This window comes from Bos indicus, chromosome 24 (assembly GCF_029378745.1).
Source record: "Bos indicus isolate NIAB-ARS_2022 breed Sahiwal x Tharparkar chromosome 24, NIAB-ARS_B.indTharparkar_mat_pri_1.0, whole genome shotgun sequence".
Lineage (NCBI taxonomy): Eukaryota > Metazoa > Chordata > Mammalia > Artiodactyla > Bovidae > Bos > Bos indicus.
Window position 1 is genome coordinate 23,911,579 of NC_091783.1, and position 20,362 is coordinate 23,931,940.

Below are 20,362 nucleotides of genomic sequence, written 5' to 3' on the forward strand. Positions count from 1 at the left end.
CAAGTGAAGCATCATGAGAATTCCTTTACTACAGAGTCATTTTCCTCCCCGGTTCCTCTTTCTGAACTTGATCCTATTTCTCTGGGCCAAACTGGTTTCCCTGTAATTATTTATTTCTAATACAATAAATGCAGAATCTTAAAGAAAGTAAATGTAATAGAAAATAAAATATAGAAATTAGTATTCCTGTGTATTTAAAACTTGTTTCTAAGGGAAAGTTCAAGAGTAAAAATGAGTAGGACACCATATAAAGCATGCACAGCCTTCAAAGAGTGTGTGCCTGTGTGTGTGTGTACTGACTATACAGACCCCAAACACGGGCATCTAAGTGATTTATTCATTCTTTGCCATGAGGGTAGCTGAACCTAAAAACATGCCCTGTGTAGATGGAGCAGCGGGTGAACACACTCTTGCAAGATTCATATTCTGACAAAACACGCCGTTTTCACTCTTACTTTATCCTTGCAGCTTTCTTAACAGATGTGATAAATAAATAATACAGGGCTTATTTTAAACAGTTGCCTGAATATTTATCTAAGGGGCTGAGTTTGGCCTCTGAAATACAAGCCAAAAAAAAATTAATGTTCAAGAAAGGGCCAGGGGAAATCCCCTGTATGTTGAAATTACAACAGGAGCCAGGAAACTGAAGAATTAGGACAGATGTTTTAGCCAATAAATATCTAACTCTGACATGCAGCTTAGAAGCGATATCTTCTTGGCACTCAGGACAGAATAGAAACTGTTTCTCTTTTTTTCTTTCGTAACTGTGCACTGGCAGCATCACAAAATTCACGTTAGGATTTTATACCTGGAAACCCCATGAGACTGCCTGCCCTACTTGTAGCTGGACAAACTGAAGACTAGAAAAAAACTGTCTTAAAAGGTACAGGAATATTATTTCTATGTTTTGCTTGTCTGCTAAAACTAGGCAAGCTAAAAGCATAGTTGAAAGCTAATCTGCCAGTTTTTAATTCAAACAGTTAATGGGACTTTTCAGTCGCTGTTGCTCATGTACCTCTACTCTCATTCACACTCAGATTCCCAAACTCCTCCTCCAAATTATTTTACTTTGAAGGCTTGGGACCAACGGGATTACAGGTCGTCACCAATTAGCCCTCAAGGCTAAAGCAACTGCTGAGTGCGTCTCAAAAAGACTGGATGGCAGCCTCTTTTCTCCAAGTCCCAAGCTGTCCCTTCCCCTCGCTCTTCTTTTTCATTCACCATTAGACCCAACAATGTGACAAAACTGGAAAATATGGACTAAAGCTCATACTTTGTAAGCGGGGCTGCTGAGAGTCGGAAATGACTGAGCGCCGAAGCACAGCAGTGAGATGAAGGTATGGGTGACACTCCCCCCAGCCTAAGTACTAAGCCCCTGACAGGTATACAAGAGGGCTTTGAACTTAACACAAGACATGAAAACAGGAGAAAGGAGAATGGACTCCTTTTTAAAAATTTTTTTAATTTTACATTAGCATATAGCTGATTGGGAGAAGGCAATGGCACGCCACTCCAGTACTCTTGCCTGGAGAATCCCAGGGACGGGGGAGCCTGGTGGGCTGCCGTCTGTGGGGTCGCACAGAGTCAGACACGACTGAAGTGACTTAGCAGCAGCAGCATAGCTGATTAACAATGTTGTGACAGTTTCAGGTGCACAGCAGAATGGCTCAGTCACACGTATATATGCATCCATTCTCCTCTGAACACCACACACCGCCATGCTCCACCACCATCCAAGCTGCCACATAACACTGAGCAGAGTCCCCTGTGCTCTACAGTAGGACCTTGTTGGCTATCCACTTTAAATATAGCAGTGTGTATATGTCGATCCCAAACTCCCTTCCCCCGATAACCGTATGTTTGAGCAGAATGCAATCTTGACTCTGTCTTTATTTCTAGTCTCACATCTGGTCATCTTCCCAACTCCCACCTCTCTGATTCAGCCAGTCTACATCTTGTGGCATTTCCTGAACACACATAATACTCGCTGTATTTGTCTCACTTGCTCTGACCGTCCCTCTTTCATCTTTCTGCCTAGCAAACTCATCTTGACCGAACTCAAACAGGTTCCTCAAAGCTTTCCTGACTATCCCCATCTCTGAGGAAGACTAACTCTTCCCCTACCCATGCTTTCTTGGAACTCAGTGTTATGAATTCATGTCAGTCCCTGAGATACTGTTGCCTGCCTCTGCCTTATCACTCACAGGCCCAGCAACTTGAATACTTACTTCTGTGCAAAGACAGGCACAGAGCAGTTGATCCATGAATGCTAATTAAACTGTCCAATTTGATTTTTATGAAATTTGTTTCAAGTATCTATTTCTTTTCCTTAAAAAACTGGCTATGCTGGGTCTTCGTTGCTGTGCAGGTTTTCCTCTAGTTGTGGTGCCGCTGCTGCTAAGTCGCTTCAGTCGTGTCCGACTCTGTGCGACCCCATAGACAGCAGCCCACCAGGCTCCCCTGTCCCTGGGATTCTCCAGGCAAGAACACTGGAGTGGGTTGCCATTTCCTTCTCTGGTAGTTGTGATGAGTAGGGGGTTATTCTTTGTTGAAAATGCTTGGGCTTCTCGTTGCAGTGGCTTCTCTTGTTGCAAAGCACGGTCTCTAGGCAATCGAGCTTCAGTAGTTGTGGCTCTAGAGCACAGGCTCAGGAGTTGTGGTGTACGGGCTTATCTGCCCTGTAGCATGTGGAATCTTCCTGGACCAGGGATCGAATTTGTGTCCCCTGCACTGGCAGGTAGATTCTTAACCACTAGACCACTAGGGAAGTTCTAAAGTATTTCTTTCTAAAGTTAACTTTCAATTACTGTTTTTAACAAGAATTCACGGAAGGGGAAGTCAACAAAGCACAGTTTGTTTGTTTGTTTTTATTGTGGAAAAGAATACGTACACAAATGAATTTTTAAAATTTGAAAACAGAATCTTTATTAAGAGATTGCACATTATCCTAAGATAAATTAGGGAAAATATGAAAACCAAACTGAAAAAAAACATCATATGCAAGTCCGTGGGAGATCTATGTGAAGTGTGAAACCTAAAAGTGTTAGTCGCTCAATCGTGTCTGACTCTTTGGGACCCCGTGGACTGGAGCCCATCAGGCTCCTCTGTCCATGGAATTCTTCAGACAACGATACTGGAGTGGGTTGCCATTCCCTTCTCCAGGGGGTCTTCCCAACCCAGGGATCAAACCCAGGTTTCCTGCATTGTGGGCAGATTCTTTAACATCTGAGCCACCTGGGAAGCCCCACGACCTGCCACTAAATGTAGATACATTTCCTTTTGCCGTCCTTACTCATTGACATATTTCAAGAGGAAAGTCACAGTCTGGAGGTTTTGTGTGGTGAAATAAAAATAAGTATCACTGAAAAGTCAAAATTAGAAATGACAATGCTTACTTGAAATGTCAGGAGCCGTGTGGGGGCAGAACCACAAAATAGCCCAGGATGTGGGCACATGAGAGTCAACGCAACAAAGATATTTATCGTCATATGTCTCATTCATCTACACACGAAGTGACTGTCTACCTGAAGTAACCAGAGTTCAAAGGGCTAATGAAGGCAGGGAAAGGAGCATTCCTTGATTGATTTCGTTTCTTTCAGTTCTTCCTCCAACTACTTCGTTTCAATTTTCCCAACAGACACTCTCAAATCAAAAGTTTTCCATCAAAATGATCCTGTATATACTATAGGCTTAGCAGAGTTCTTCTAAACTACAAAAATTTAAATCAAATAGCACACAGTATATGAGGATTAATAATGTGGAACTATGGTGTTGGAGAAGACTCTTGAGAGTCCCTTTGACTGCAAGGAGATCCTACCAGTCCATTCTAAAGGAAATCAGTCCTGAATATTCATTGGAAGGACTGATGCTGAAGCTGAAACTCCAATACTTTGGCCACCTGATGCAAAGAGCTGACTCATTTGAAAAGCCCCTGATGCTGGGAAAGATTGAGGGCAGGAGGAGAAGGGGCGACAGAGGATAAAATGGTTGGATGGCATCACCGACTCAATGGACATGGGTTTGGGTGGCCTCCGGGAGTTGGTGATGGACAGGGAGGCCTGGCGTGCTGTGGTTCATGGGGTCGCAAAGAGCCTGACACGACTGAGAGACTGAACTGAAACTGAAACTGAATGTGGCACATTGTTAGAATTCAATTTCAAAAGAGGGCTGGATCTTAGAGGAGCTTAATTGTTTATTTATTAATCATTTATTCAATGGCAACACTTTTATTAAACACCTTCATGCCAAGGGCTGTATAAAATGCAGGGGTATAACAGTGACTAAGACCTAAGACCTGACTTTGAGCCCTTAAGTTTTCTTAAAAGTACTTTTTTCATAAAACAATGGTATAGGGCTTCCCTGGTGGCTCAGTGGTTAAAAAAAAATCCGCCTGCCAATGCAGGAGGCATGGGTTCTATCCCTGATCTGGTGAGATCCCACATGCCACAGAGCAACTGGGCCCATGCACCACAAATACCGAGCCTGTGCTCTGGAGCCGGGAACCACGAGAGGAGGAGTCACCACAAAGAGAAGCCTGCACATGGCAACTAGAGCACAGCCCCCACCCACCGCAACTAGACAAAAGCCCTCACAGCAGTGAAGACCCAGCACAGCCAAAAATAATGAATGATTTAAAAAAAAAAGGTTAGAACTATTCATTCTGCCTGAGAAAAATCAACCCTATGAAGACCTAGCAGTGATAACTACAATTTGTTTTAAAGGATCAATAAGTGGGTAATTCAAAATTATCCCCAGATTGGCAAATAACCCCAAAAGTTTATGTTTGGACTGTGCTATGTTTTATGTATCACACTTACATTTCAAATTGTGCATATCAGATACTCTGGATATAAACAGCAGCAAAATACATGCCAAAACCTGTTGAAGACGACTTAATGACAACCAGACAAAATCATCTGATCTCAACTAAATATTTCCAGGACTCCCTTTCTTTCAGGAAAAAGGCAACTCCTTAATCCTTTTTGGATCCAGACTGAGGAGAACCACTCCTCTCAGAGCAGTCCTTATTCCAAGATATGTTTAGGTATCTAGATTTAAACAATCTCCCTTGTTGCATTATAAGAAAACATCCAAAGGGTACAAGAGGTGAACAATTAAACAGAAAAATAATAGCAATAAAATCATGGAAACAGCAATTTTCCCCTAAGACTTTCAAGGGAGACAGTATCTAAATGCTGTAAGTACTGGTATTAGATAGTATTTGAACACCATGGCACCCCACTCCAGTACTCTTGCCTCCAGAATCCCATGGATGGAGGAGCCTGGTAGGCTGCAGTCCATGGGGTCGCTAAGAGTTGGACACGACTGAGCGACTTCACTTTCACTTTTCACTTTCCTGCACTGGACAAGGAAATGGCAACCCACTCCAGTGTTCTTGCCTGGAGAATCCCAGGGACAGGAGCCTGGTGGGCTGCCGTCTATGGGGTCGCACAGAGTCGGACATGACTGAAGCAACTAAGCAGTAGGAGCAGCAGCTCTATGAATAAAATACAACTAATATAACTTGGATGGTGATTTCAGTCATGAAATTAAAAGATGTTTGTTCCTTGGAAGGAAAGCTACGACGAACTTACACAGCATATTAAAAAGCAGAGACATCATTTTGCTGACCAATGTCCATATAGTCAAAGCTATGGTTTTCCCAATAGTCACGTACAGATGTGAGAGCTGCACCATGAATAAGGCTGAGCACTGCAGAACTGATGCTTCATACTGTGGGGCTGGAGAAGACTCTGAAGAGTCCCTTGGACTGCAAGGAGATCAAACCAGTCAATCCTGAAGGAAATTAACCCTGAATATTCATTAGAAAGGCTGATGTTGAAGCTCCAGTATTTTGGCCACCTGACACAAAGAGCTGATTCATTGGAAAAGACTCTGATGCTGGGGAATATTGACGACAAAAGGAGAAAGGAGTGGCAAAGATGGTTAGACAGCATCACCGATTGAATGGACATGAGTTTGAGCAAACTCCTGAAGACAGTGGAGAAGAGAGGAGGCTGGTGTGTCCATGGGGTCCCAAAGAGTCAGACACAACTAAGCAACCAAACAACAACAGTAACAAACTAAAAATTTTACTATATAGTCTGTTCTATTAGGTCAATAAGCCCTTTTCTTGGTCAGAAGAGGTCTGCAGAAAAGAGAGCAAAAATAAACTAGGAGGAAGAACGAATCAGATGATTCATGATTATACCAGTCATCTGTATCAGTAAGAACGTGCTCCACAAGATGTAATCATGCCAGACACATTAATGATTTGGGTGGCATATATCACACACTACAAATGACGGTCATCTGATATCCCAGTCCTAGATGTACTGCAACTACATTGCAATGTCCTCAAACAGTTCACAAACACATTGGTTTGTATCAGACCAGACAATGAATTTCCACTAAGTAACTAGGAAGAATAGTTTACTCACTGAAGGTATAGGAATCCCTCCTAACCAGCACTCAATTTATCACCAGGACATTTTAGTTGGATTAGTACCTCTGTATATCTAGACACGGAGAAGGCAATGGCACCCCACTCCAGTACTCTTGCCTGGAAAATCCCATGGATGGAGCAGCCTGGTGGGCTGCAGTCCATGGGGTCGATAAGAGTCGGACACGAATGAGCGACTTCACTTTCACTTTTCACTTTCATGCATTGGAGAAGGAAATGGCAACCCACTCCAGTGTTCTTGCCTGGAGAATCCCAGGGATGGGGGAGCCTGGTGGGCTGCCATCTCTAGGGTCGCACAGAGTCGGACATGACTGAAGTGACTTAGCATAGCATATCTAGACAAGAAACTCAGATAAGAGAAACAAAACCAGAAATAATAATATTTAATAGAAAAAGCATACACATCCTATAAAGTTAAGTCGCTCAGTCATGTCTGACTCTTTGAGACCCCATGGACTGTAGCCTACCAGGGTCCTCTGTCCATGGGATCTTCCAGGCAAGAATACTGGAGTGCGTTGCCATTTCCTTTTCCAACATATCCTACAGGTACCAGCCTTTAACCACCTAATCCCTCCTATCATAGAACCGATACAGAATCCCCTTAGAATTATGGAAAATAACACAATAAGCTGCTTTTTGTATGTGGGGGGTAATTAGAAGCTATTTCTCTTATACCCACAACACCTGTGATCTACATGGCAGCAAGTTCCTGAAATATCTGCTCCGAAATACAGCAACCCATCTAGAAAATGAGAAATAGAAAAAAGCAGCCAGAAAGAATATCATTAAAAGGTTGGTATAGGCCAAGGATAAGTGCTTCATTCATGGGCACTACTAATGACTTCATACTTCAACATATAAAGCATAACTCCAGTGAATAAGAAAAGGAGTTAGACAAACAGATGGTTAACTGTTTGAGAAATGGTTATACACTGTCACTTTAGAGAAAAAAGAAAGGATGGATTATCTGACATGACTGAAAAAAGTACTTCATTTTAAAAGCATGGATTCTTTGTTCCTCTCTATCAATCACAAACTATATCAATCAAGAAGAAATCTGACTCTTTGGGATGAGTAATTGGGAGAATACATTTAATTTTGGTTTTATTTGAGAGGGACTTTGCTTTTATCATGAGATCGTACTCTATTTCCAATCTTTATCTCTATATTATGAAATATTTCTCTCCTTGAACAAGAAAAGAGGGGAAAGTACACTTAAATGGGTCACTTTATCTACACTTAAAAACTTTTTTTTTTAACTCCATGACTCTTGGACTGTTAAAATTGACCAAAATCCATTTACACAAGAACAAAGTTCAGGGTTCAAGGGGAAATATGTAAGAAAAAGAGGTCCCTAATGGGTAAAAGAAATGGAAAATAGTATCTATAAGTCATGTTTGAAAGAGCTGGGATAAGTTATTTGGAGAAGTTAAGATGAAGGGGGTGGGAGTTAAGATGATGCCCAGCTGTTCTCCATCATCAGAGGTGGGGGGGGGGGGTGGGGAGGAGAAAACTGGTTTAATTAAAAGCTCCAGAGATTTCAGCATAAGGAAAAAATTCTTGACTGTAAAGGTTATCAAAAACACAGAGACACAAATATAAAGAAGACTGTGGGATTCCCATCCCTCTGGGCATTTACTATTAGAATAATGTCTACTTGAATTGACTGGTTTAAGTAAAAAAGCTGACATGAGAGAGGATCCAGGCCTGCGTGAACCTCTGAAGTCCCTCATACTTCCCCTGAACTGTGAAGGCTGTGGGCTGGGATGAAAGAAAGGAGAATGAGAAAGAGTGGGCAGAGGAAGTTTTCTATCCTGCCAATGGTCATTTCTGACTGTGAAGAGTACTCTTTTTCCTCTGTTTTTCTTCCATGTGTAACTAAAACAACATTTTCACATACTTAAGTTTCCCTGGGCCACCAATGTAGAACAGGTGTCTCTAGGAGCCAACAAAGCTGTTAACAATAATGCAGACGTTGGATAAAAGACAAATTCGCTCAACCTGAGAAAAATCAGGGGACCTGACACAGTCACTGAAAGAATTCCTTCCCTCCTACAAGATTCTCAGGAATGGCTGTCAGGGAGAGATGGATGATGAACACAAAGGCGGCTCATGTGTCATCTGATGTAAAATCACATGTGAGCAGTCACAGACAAGCTCCCGAAAAAAGCCCAGCAACTCCAGACCAATACCACCGCAAGCAGAGACACCCAATTGCTGGGCGACCTCTTCAAAAGTTACTTGAACTTCACAGCTCCAGGGTGCACACATTCTCCTTTCCCACCCCTTGAATAAAACTGCCAGGGATAAACTGTCAGTGTGACTACTCCCAGAGGGCGCCGAACCTTCATTAGTACCCTTCTCCCTTCCTCCAGGAAGCTGCTCATCTGGCTGTAATTGATGTCTCAACTGAGATCCTATCCACACACTTCAGGCCATTTTAAAGCACTTTTCACTTTTGAAAAAAAGGCCCCTCAAACTGTGGCCTCTGAGCCAACGCAAACAAAGAGTGAGCTGAATAATGTTTCATTAAGTTAACATGACTCTGCCAAGAATCATACAATCAGAAACCCGCTTATAAAACTGGCCATAAGGAATAATGAAAAGGGACCACATAAAATTCTGCGAACGCTGGAATCATTATTCACCCCGGGATCTGAGGACTAAAACATAGGATGTGTGTTCTCTATAATCTTTTTCCTTAAATAGAGACTTTGAAAATACTAATTCTCCAGCTAGAGTGCTGCTTCCTCCCTGAAAGCCATTAGGGTTAATAACAAGCCAAACCTTTTTTGATCTCTATGGATGAAAATTGTACATTCTCCAGTTTCCTTATTTTAAAAGATTAAATAGGACGGCTGCTTTGGATTTTAAACATGAAATATATTAGGGCCACAAAAACAGAAGCTCATTTTTTATCTTGTTAATAACAATTTATAAACAGAAGGGAAAGGAGGTGAAGATGATCTACTGATGGTATCATTTCTATAAAATATGTATGGTTTCCACAGCCAGCCATGTACTGTAAGTCAACTTAATATGTGTAAGCAAACTCATAATATACAAATGTATTATGTTCAGAAAGCAACTCAGACACAAACATAAGCATAAATCTCAGACTAAATAGTCCACAAAATTCTAAATATTTTCTTTGGGTGACACAGATCTATACTTATACAGACATAAATGGTCATGGGTTGTCAACAAAGATGTATATATCAAGTGATTCTCCTAAATCACTCTTTCACCTCTTGAGCTAAGCCTGTAAAATGTGAAGAGTTTACTTTCTTGAGTCTCTAATTCTTATTAACTTGAAAAACTGTTTAGGAGTCAAAGAAACCTAATGCACAGCTCTAGTTTTGTGTCTTGTTAATTCTAGAATTGAGAATATATTACCTTTGCCATAGTGTAAAAAAAACAAACCAGACTTTAAAACAAAATACCTTGGCGAAGTGTCTATCATTTAAAAACAAATCTGTTTTGCTGGCCAACGGACTGCAAGTAGAAAGCAAAAGTGTTACTGTTACTATCTTTATCTACAGATTCACACGTCACTGGCATCAAGCTACAAGACTTCTTTCTGGTTACCAGCTTTTGTAAAGCGCTTTCTTTTCAAATACTTTTCTGAGTTTCCCTTTAGTGGTGTAACACATGTCAACTAATCTCTGTTCATCTGAAATAACTCTATGGTAGCAGAGGCTCAGGACTGTCACAAGGGTATCTTACCAATTGATAGTTATTATTCACTTCAATACTATTCACTCTTTCATATCCCAAAGGAGGAATGGGAAAAGGAGAAGAGAATAAAGATTTAAAAAGCAGATGGTGGGACCCTCCTCTCCCCCTGCCCTCTCCCTCATGGCCCCCACAACCCCACACTTCCCCACCTTCCCTCTCTCATTATATTTTCAAAGCGTATTTGTACAGCTGTAAGAAGTGTGGAAATTATATCCGTTCTAACTGCTGGTTCAAACACCTATTAGAAATAGAGTAAGTAAGGAAATCATCTAAACCAGTTCAGGTTCATGGCATTTATTACTGATTTGTAAGAAATCATGTGGTAGCCCACTCCTTCATTTGGATAAGCCGGTGGTTCCTCCTTGTCAAATTCTCAAGTTTAGCATCAGAACAGAGTTGGACAACTGTTGCAAAGCTAAACTGCACCAGTGACTCCCGGGCTAAGAGTGTTCCCTAAGGTTCCAGGCAGGGTCACAGAGTGGTCAGAGCCTGGTTTTGGGGGTCACTCACATCAACCTGAGCATGCCACCCGAATGAAGCACTGAACCTCTAAGTCTGTTTTCTTACTGGTAAAAAAAAAATAATAAAAAAAAATAAAAATTAAATTAAAAATATAAACAAAATAAAAATCAAAAATAGAAAAATTCAATTAAAATACAGCAACAGAGCCTAGGAAGTCTGACTAGCTCACAGGAGTGCTGTCAGCATTGATCAGTCTACATGTACACAGTTCACAAAGGATAGGCGTTGTGAGCACTCAACATATTTTCAGTATCAAGGTTTGAAAATCTATCCTGGGGTTAACGGACTGTACACAGAAGTATATAGTATTCATATAGATAGGGAACACACTCGTTCTACAAGAAGCAATTGTGGTTTGCAATAAGATGTAAAAGTGGGCAAGTCAAGGAACACTCAAGGAAATAAGCTATTTACCATTCTTTCAGTGATTTCTCAGAGCAATTTCGTTAGTACAACTTCAAAGGAGAGACCAGGAAATCCAGTTTTGGTCCCCATTAGCTGGAGATGTGTGGGTGTGTGCTCTTTGGTGAAGTACTCATTCACATTTCAAATTAGGGGAGTTTGCTTATCCCTGTTGTGGTTTAATTATTGCCTAAGTGCTTTCACCCTGCCCTGGACCCCTTCAGAGCCACTAAAACCCTCCCACTGTTTCTTCTGAAATTTAGGATTAGTCATTAGCAAAATCGGATTGACCTGGCCCTCGCCCATGGACACTACTTCCCCTGGAACCTTCTCAGGTAGCAGCCTGTGTCTTTCCCACACATCTTGTATTGCTGGGCCTGAAAATGGGACATGTGACCTCTATGCTCCTTCCTGCTCCTTAAACGCCTCCAGCATTGTATCTCCAACAGTCGGTTGTCAACAGACTGTTCCTCCTTACTGTAATTATCTACCAACTCCTGGGTTACTCCCTTTCATCTCTGGAAGATTTTAGCTCCTAAATATCACACCCTTTCAATGCTAGTTCTATCCTAACTGTCTGTTTCAATATCCACCCAGATGATTCTCTACCATTTCATGGAAGGGCTACCACCAGCCTTTACAACATCCTTGTGCGGATAAGAAAAGACAATATTTCCTCCACGTTGACCCTGCTCCATCTCATGACAGGAAGTTGGGCAAAGGAAGGGCTGCTCAATTTCAGTCACTGACGCTCACCTTGGCCAGGAACTCTGAAGAGGGCCCACACTACCTAACCATTCGTAACAGCCTTCAACCTCCCCTCCCTCTTTCTTCTCAGCTCAGACACACCTCCCATAATCCACCCTAACCTCAAGTTCAGGGGCTTCCCTGGTGGCTCAGGGGTAAAGAATCTGCCTGCCAATGCAGGAGATGGGGATTCGATCCCTGAGTTGGGAAGATCCCTTGGAGAAGGAAATGGCAACCCACTCCAGCATTCTTGACTGGGAAATCTCATGGACAGAGGAGCTTGGCGGGCTACTGTTGGGTAGCAAAGAGTTAGACATGATTTAGCAACTGAACGACAACAACTATAACCTCAATTTCATATATCCCACTCTTACAGCACCTACCCTTCTAACTCATTTCCTCTTCAACACCAAATCAAACAATTCTTCTTCCCTAAAGAGACCTCCACCTCCTCCTTCATGCCATTCCTCACACAAATGTGCCTTTGTTCAACCTCCACAATCAGTTTAAATTCCACAGAGATGATCTTAATGCTCCACGTCATGCACCCTCAATTCCTGCGTCCCTCTCTGGCTTCATCATTCACCCCTGGAAAAACCCCAGCTCTGGTCCATTTCAACATCGTTGTCTACTCTGCACTCACAGAGTGGTCATGAACATGACCGGAGAAAAATGCACAAACACGCTGGCTGTTCTCACATTAAATTCAGGATCAGCCATCTCAGAACTGTCCTTAATGATGTCAGACCCAAGACAAACATTTTTTCTATCTTCTCCTTAGATCTACAGAGCTACCTCTCCATCTTCACCCGTGGCTGAAGAACTTATTTCCTATTTCACTAAGAAAAATGGAGCATTAGGAAGTGAACTTGTGCAGCCCCTCCCCACATACTCACCTACCTTCATTTCTATCCAGCACCCTCATTTTTCCTATTGCTTTCTTACAGCACCAGTCAATACTCCTGAAGAGTGCCAATCTCTTCATCTGTTTAATCTCCTTCCCTCTCATCCAATCACATATATGGCAACGGGACACCTTGCTCATCGAAACCTCTCAACTGGATTTCTTCCCAGCAGTATATGATTGTTCTCACATTTATCTCTCATATTCAGAAAACTTTCCTTTCTTCCACTTTCTCTTGCAGCCATTTCCCCATTTCACTCCTTCCCTTTATCTCAAAAATCCTTGAAAGAATTGACTACACTCGGGGTCTCCCAATTTCTGTTCTCCCATTCTCTTGAACATTACTCCATTCGTGCTTGTGGTCTTACCGTATGATAAAAACAGTCATTGTCAATAACCTCACAAAACTAAATCCAATGTTTTCTTCTCGGCCTTCATTTTAAGTTCACACATAGAGAGCAATTGACACATTTGAGTTACATCCTCCCCAGACACACTTTCTTCACTTTGTTTTCAGAACAGACAACATAAGTTGTCCGTCCACTTATCCTCTGTCTCATTTGCTGGTTCCTATAATCTCTCCTACCTCTTAAATTTCAAGTACCCTAAGCTCAGTCTTTGAGCCTCTCCTCTTTTCTATCTGCCTTCAATTTCTTGGTGATTTCATCCAGTTTCTTATCTTTAAACCTCATCTATAAACTGACCACTTTCAAATGTATATTTCCAGCAAAGCCTTTCCCATTAATCTAAGACAGATAAGTCCAGTTATGTAACATATTCACTTGGATGCTGAAAATTAACTTCATGTTTAATATGTCCTACGCTGAGCTCCTTTGCCAACATCCCCCACCCCAAACTCTTGCAAGTATTCCATCTAAGTTAAAGAAAATAGTTCTACTTGCTGGCACTCAAAACTCTGAAGTCATCTCCAACTCCTTTCTTTACCTCATGCTGCTGCTGCTAAGTCACTTCAGTCATGTCCGACTCTGTGTGACCCCATGGACAGCAGCCCACCAGGCTCCCCCGTCCCTGGGATTCTCCAGGTAAGAACACTGGAGTGGGTTGCCATTTCCTTCTCCGATGCATGAAAGTGAAAAGTGAAAGTGAAGTCGCTCAGTCATGTCTGACTCTTAGCGACCCCATGGACTGCAGCCTACCAGGCTCCCCCGTCCATGGGATTTTCCAGGCAAGAGTACTGGAGTGGGGTGCCACTGCCTTCTCCTCTTTATCTCATAACTACACTAATTTCAGCAGTTCCTATTGGGTCTACCCTAGAATTCAATTACTTTTCATCATATTCATTGCTACTCCTGTTATTCAAACTCCCATCATTTCTTATCTAGATTACACCAAACCTTTCTAACTTGTCTCCCCGTTTTTGTCCTTGTTCTCTTATATATGTATTTTTGTACTTAGTGATCCTACTAAGGCCTGAGATCATTGTCCTTCTAGCTCAAAACCCTGCAGTGGTTTAACATCTCACTCAAAACAAAATTTTGTGTCATGGCACTCCAAAACTTCTCTGCAACTGTATCTTACCATCTTCTCCCTTGCTCACTCTGGATTCCAACCACACTGGCCTAATGTTTCTGGAACATTCCAGGCACTCTCCTGCTTTAAGGCCTTTATAATTGCTGCTGCTTCTGTCTAGAACTCTCTCCCATCAAATGCCTGTTCCCTCATTCCCTTGGGTCTTTTCTCAGATGTACTTCTCTCTCATTCTTATCTCATTATTTAATTGATTTTGCCCCATAACACTTGTCAGCACTAAATAAGCTGTAAAGTTCACATACTTATCTTGCTTATTGTCTGTCTCTCTACCAATATAAAATCCATGAGAGGTCTCTTTTTGTTCCTCTTTTTAACTGCAACAACTATAATGTTGAGGACAGCACTCGGCACATAGCAGAAACTCAATATACATGTTGATATACATTAACAGAAAGTAGGTGGGAGAGACAGGGCGGATGCAAGTGTTCATGCAAGCATGCAGTACAGCAAGAGGACCCAATAAGATTCCCATTCAGCTACTGAAGGAGAAGGGTGTGCCCCATTCACTAGCCCTTCCAGAAACCCAGAAATTGTCATGCATGTCTGCTCTGTTCTCTTTCTAAACACAAGGACCTGGCAAAGTTCACAGCACTACCATAATAGTGGTGGGGGGGGGGGGTGGTTAGCTGAGTTTTCAAAAGGTGCAGGAGGAATAAGGACATCAAACTAAATGAAAGCTGGTCTAAAAAAAAAAAGTCTACAAAGCTGATTTCAGTCATTTTACTAAGACAAGAATCTGTGTTTCCTATAATAATTCAGCACCTTGGCTACAGGTCAGATGGCGCTGGAGCAAAATCAGCCTCTAGGGGACTATCAGAAAGACACCAGTTTAAAGGGCAGGAGTGGCTAGTCAGAATACAAAGGGACTCCTACGACCATTAATGAAATGAATGGCTTTGGGCTATTACTGAAATACGATATTTCTGCAAGGATCCTTTAAGGTTTGTTTGTTTAACGGTAATTTACTGATTTCTATGAGTCCACCAACACAGACTTTAATGACACAGTCTTCCTCTCAAATCATGATCTGGGTCCACTTGGGGGACCAGTGAGTTAGGTTAAAAAAATAGAAAAGAACAGCAGCTTTTGTGGAGCAAAGGTTTGCCAAAACTGCAGTACAGAAATTACATACACCAACAGATTATAATGCAAATGTCTTGAGAAAGTTAAAAATGAATCCACATGGACAGAATTCAAGTGGAAAATGCCCCCTTAGAATTCCAGAAGGGTTGTTCACTTTTCAAAAGCATTTCATAAGAATATAACTCATTTGGTCCCTGTTTCACTGTGAGGAATGTTAACATTAAGCTTAATTTATTAAAGACAAACCTAGGAACAAAGTTATTATAAAACTACTTGAGTTCACAGGAAAAATCAGCACAATCAGAAACCAAACATCAGCCGTCTCAAGCCTCACATAAGGATAAAACCACAGCAAACCGCAGTAAGTCTCTCACCTTGCACAAGAAATATAACGATAACACTCAGGAGTACTATGCAGGGAAATCCATACTATTAAAAAGCAAAATAAAACAAAAAGCAAACAACTGAATACTTTTCTTAGGTGCTAACCTTTAAAATTAATGATAAATGGTGGCAAAACTTAAAATTGTATCAATACTGGTAGGGAACTCAATTTAGCAAGTTATTGGAACTCTACATAACCTTTAAGAGAACAGGATTTCTATCTTGATATCTGCCACACTTACCTCCATTTCCTTCCCCATTGGCATTGGCCTCCGCCATCTCTGAGCCATCCAGTTCAGACTCACAGCCTAAATCCAAAGTTCCATCAGCTGAGCATGACGACTCCTCTTTCTATATTATTTTAAAAATAATGATTTATGGAGATGTATTAGCAACGGAAAACACTCAAAATACTTCCAGAGCCCTAAGGAATTATCAAAGTTACTTGTGATTTTAAATTGCATTACTGATTTATTTTTTATGTAAAACCACTCCTTGGAGGGGGATGGATTACTGGGAAAAGCACACTGCCATAGTTGATTTTTGGGGGAGATAACCTTTAAAATCTACACAAAAGACAAAGTTTCTTTTTGCCATATGTTGTTTCTGTTTTTCTCAATTCTACTGTCATTTTAGAAAATGGATTTACAACTTGGATGTAACCATAAATTAATCCCCAAGTAGCTACAAAAAATAATAAATAATACAAGTCATTTGATTAACCTGTATTATTTTCTGAAACACATACACAGAACAAGAGCCTGATGCTTAAGAGCTGAGAAAGAATCCCCACTTCTTTGCCAGGTATAACTTTTACCATTGAAAATAAAACAGAAGAAACTTCTCAAAGGAAATTAATGAATTTTAAACGTAACCCCTCATTTACTAAAGCTGATACTTTTTTTAATTTATAAGAAAATACACTGATTTTGCATGTTCTAAGTTATGCAGCCATTTGTATCAGCTTTTGTCCTCTGGAATTTGGCATCTTACATGGCATTTCCATTCCAGATGTAAATGGAAATTACACTAAAATCATTAAGACTTGGTTATCTGAAGCTTTTAATTTCTCTGTTCTTCTCATATGAGTAAAAGCTTTTATTAAAACTTCCCAGAGATCACTATTTCTTTCAAATCTGAATAACATTTAAAACAGCAAATTTTCAAGAGGAATGGGTACATTTCTTATTTTTATAAAAGACAGACATACAGGTGTGAAGCCGGTATATCAATGTGTAATCATCAAGTCAAATAGTTTTTTGGCAACTGTGATCATCTTAAAACTTTTGGCTGATGAACCATGGCGGTCCTCCATGTAAATTTTTAAGAATCAAGAATTTCAAGGAAGCCACAACCATTTTCCATTACTATATGTTAGAGTGAAACCACAGATATGCTTTCTTTAAAGAAGAATGTCATTGTTTATTCTTAATATGAAATCATTTTTAAGACATCTGAAAACATTTAAAAGGCAAAGGGATCATTCTATCCCTCACCCAAATCTAATTTTGTTTACCTTCACATGTCTGAATAAAGGAATGATACATAGTAATAACAGACATAATATGCAGAACAGTCCAACTTACTTTGAGAGCATAGAGGCCTGACTTCCCAGGGATTTTGAAGAATGTTCCATCCCCGATTCGCGTGTTAGTGTGAAGCATTGCATTCAGACAGGCTAATGGAGAAGTTCCACTAGAAAATAAAAGTGTGCAAAAAATGAAGCAGTCTGAGACGCAGTTTCTGGGGCAAAACCGTTCTCAGTCTCTTAGGGAAAAAAAAAAAAAAAAGACCCTCTTGCTTGCCTTTTTAAAATATCCTCCCAACCCCGAAAACATCTACATTACAATAACAGGCCAGTCCAGTTTCGCCAAAGTTAATCAGATGCATCTGTCTTATAGGCTTCAGGCAAAAAGTCTCCTGAATTGAAATTATGCTTTTATTCATAAAGCAACCAACTCTATATTTCAAAGAAACCAAAGCCCAAACGTTTATGTGGTGTTATTTTGCAAATAATACCATGAAGCCTCAGGTTTTAAATATTACAGACAAGTTGATGGTTGCACTTGAATGATCAAATAAACCAAGTTCAAGGACAGCTCCATCCTATAGGTTGAAAAGCAACAAAAGAACAATAAGAAACCAGGGAAGAACTGATTTAAAATTACAAGTATTTAAGTTACTCATGGGATTGCACTTCTCACAAGGCCAAATAAAAATCTATATCTGTGCTCCTTCAGTGACATTCTTTCCTCAGCTCTTTATTTGTCAAATAAAGAAAATATGTGTTTGGGAATCCTACCCAGCTAATGATAATATTCTGCAGTAAAAAAGTAAGTGACTGAACTGTGAAAACAGATTTTTTTTAAAGGAATTAAACAGTATTAAATATTGATTAAAATATCAAAACACATATGTACAAACATCACTGAAATGAATTCATATAATTAAAAAGATGTTTATGAAATGTATAATACATATATATTTTCTGGGATAACTTTAGAACTTCTTTTGTGTTTTGTTTGTAAACTGGTATTCCTGTATACTAGAATTTAGAGGTAGAACTGTTACTTGCATTTACTTATGTTTCCATATATACTTTACTTCCTAATATGCTATAAGATCAATATTTGGTTGAATCAATACAGATTAGAAACCCTACTCCCCATCCCATTCACCTAGTTAGGGGTTCTGGGTATATAATCCAAGATATCCTTGGACAAGAGAACCTTTGGGATATCAAGGTTTCGAAGTGAATTTCTGTGATAGAAACATATTTTTATGTGACTAAACTAAAAGTGTTCTAAAAACCAAGATTGTCCCATCTCTTGCTTACTATGACTGCTCACCAATAAAATGAAAAAAGCCAAATTTGCTGAGTTGCCACAACACACTTACTAGCCAGTCAGCATATATACACACTATGGTCATAAAGGTTTATAAGTATTCTAATAAGAACACTTTATTAATTTAGGAAACAGTTTCTCTATGCCAACACATCAGTACATTTCCATTTGGTCTGACAGGAAGCAAGCGCCCTAGTATAAGTTTGGTCACAGAACAACACAGAACAGCGAAGTACACATGGAAACAAAGCTGGGAGTTTATGTAATAGCTTTCCTCTCGAAGCTTCTGCAAGCCTACAGACCTCATTTCATTATTTTTCCTCACAAAAGATGTTCTGCTCATATGTAAAGTGAGCCAAGCATTCCTTATAAAGTAAAATACATTCATCTCCCAGAAATAGCTGTCCATGAATAAATTTCAGATAAACAAGGCTATACATGTTACGCTGAACACTGTAAAATATATTTTTTTATCATTATTCTCTTCAGAAAAAGCACAGGCAATCTGAAGCTGGGAATTATTATACCAGATTTGTGGAGCTTTAATTTGGCAAAACTGTCAGAAACACAGATTTTTCTGTAGGGACCTGGCAAGAAAATGTTACCATTACAAGTAAAATAGAATTCTGTACATATAAATGAAACAATGTAGATGGTTTTGAAATATAAAAATACTTAATACTACTAATTGTTCACATTTCAAACCTCACACACATTCTTCCTGTTCCTCTTTCCTAAGGTCCTAATACACACAATTTCAAGAACTCAGATTTAGAATTTTAGAGAATAATACAGATTTAAAGACAACTAAAAAATACTGAATAAACTTAATATCACTATAATTTACATTTTCTTTCAAAGGTACAGTAAACCAAAGATAATGGTGGAAGATAAACTGACTACTAAATAGTTGTTTAAGGCTATGCTTGTTTCAAACATAAGTGATAATACCCAGTTTCATATAAATAATAAGCTCTGTTGAATATGAATATATTATTAAACTATCCTGTTTATTAATTCAATAAATTCAAGATTTACTGTGGAAATATTTTTAAAATATATAATTTATAATCACATGACACGGATATCCAAAAGTCTCAAAGACTACTGTAATTTTCCCCAAAACAAAAAGGAAATCCACTTTATTTTAAAACTATACATTTGCATTTCAGAAGAATTAAAAATATTTTGCAATTCAATGCAAATTTTACTACTCATCCTGATTAGTCACTTAGTTTTAAACATATCAATTGCATTTCTTCATAGAAAAAAAATCAAATTAAATGGCCCATTCATTTAAAAACTGTAAAACTTTAGCACTGAAAGAGGAAGTGCTTAAGAAAGAAAGGTAACTTTCATCCACTGCATATCCATAGGAAAGTGAATTTTAAAAATCTTTCATACCCTTTACTTATTGCTATCATTCTCAACATTTCCACAGAGTCTAGAAATTGTGGACTGCTTCCCCTGAAAAAGTGAATGTCCTAAGTAACTGCCATTGAACAAGAATAAATAAAAGTCTCATTAATGTATTTCCATTATTTTAATATTCAGAAAAAATAGATTCAGCAAGTGTACCTAGACCAGCTTTAAGAAAGATATAAATATATATTTATATATCTGTATATATTAAAAAACACAATGTCTTATTGTGGGTATGAAAAAAGATGAGGCAAGTATGTGTTAAAAGTCTGTATTCTTAGAGAGCATCGACATCTTCTA

General features: G+C 39.6%; 1 protein-coding gene across 1 annotated transcript in view; it reads right to left on the reverse strand.

The window, feature by feature from the left end:
• The window catches only part of ASXL3 (ASXL transcriptional regulator 3), a 195,966-nt gene that overhangs the window by 106,169 nt on the left and 69,435 nt on the right, over positions 1 to 20,362 (reverse strand). The window contains 2 exon segments of the mRNA XM_070778764.1: positions 16,037 to 16,145; positions 17,381 to 17,489. Coding sequence (XP_070634865.1) covers positions 16,037 to 16,145; positions 17,381 to 17,489 — 218 coding nt within the window.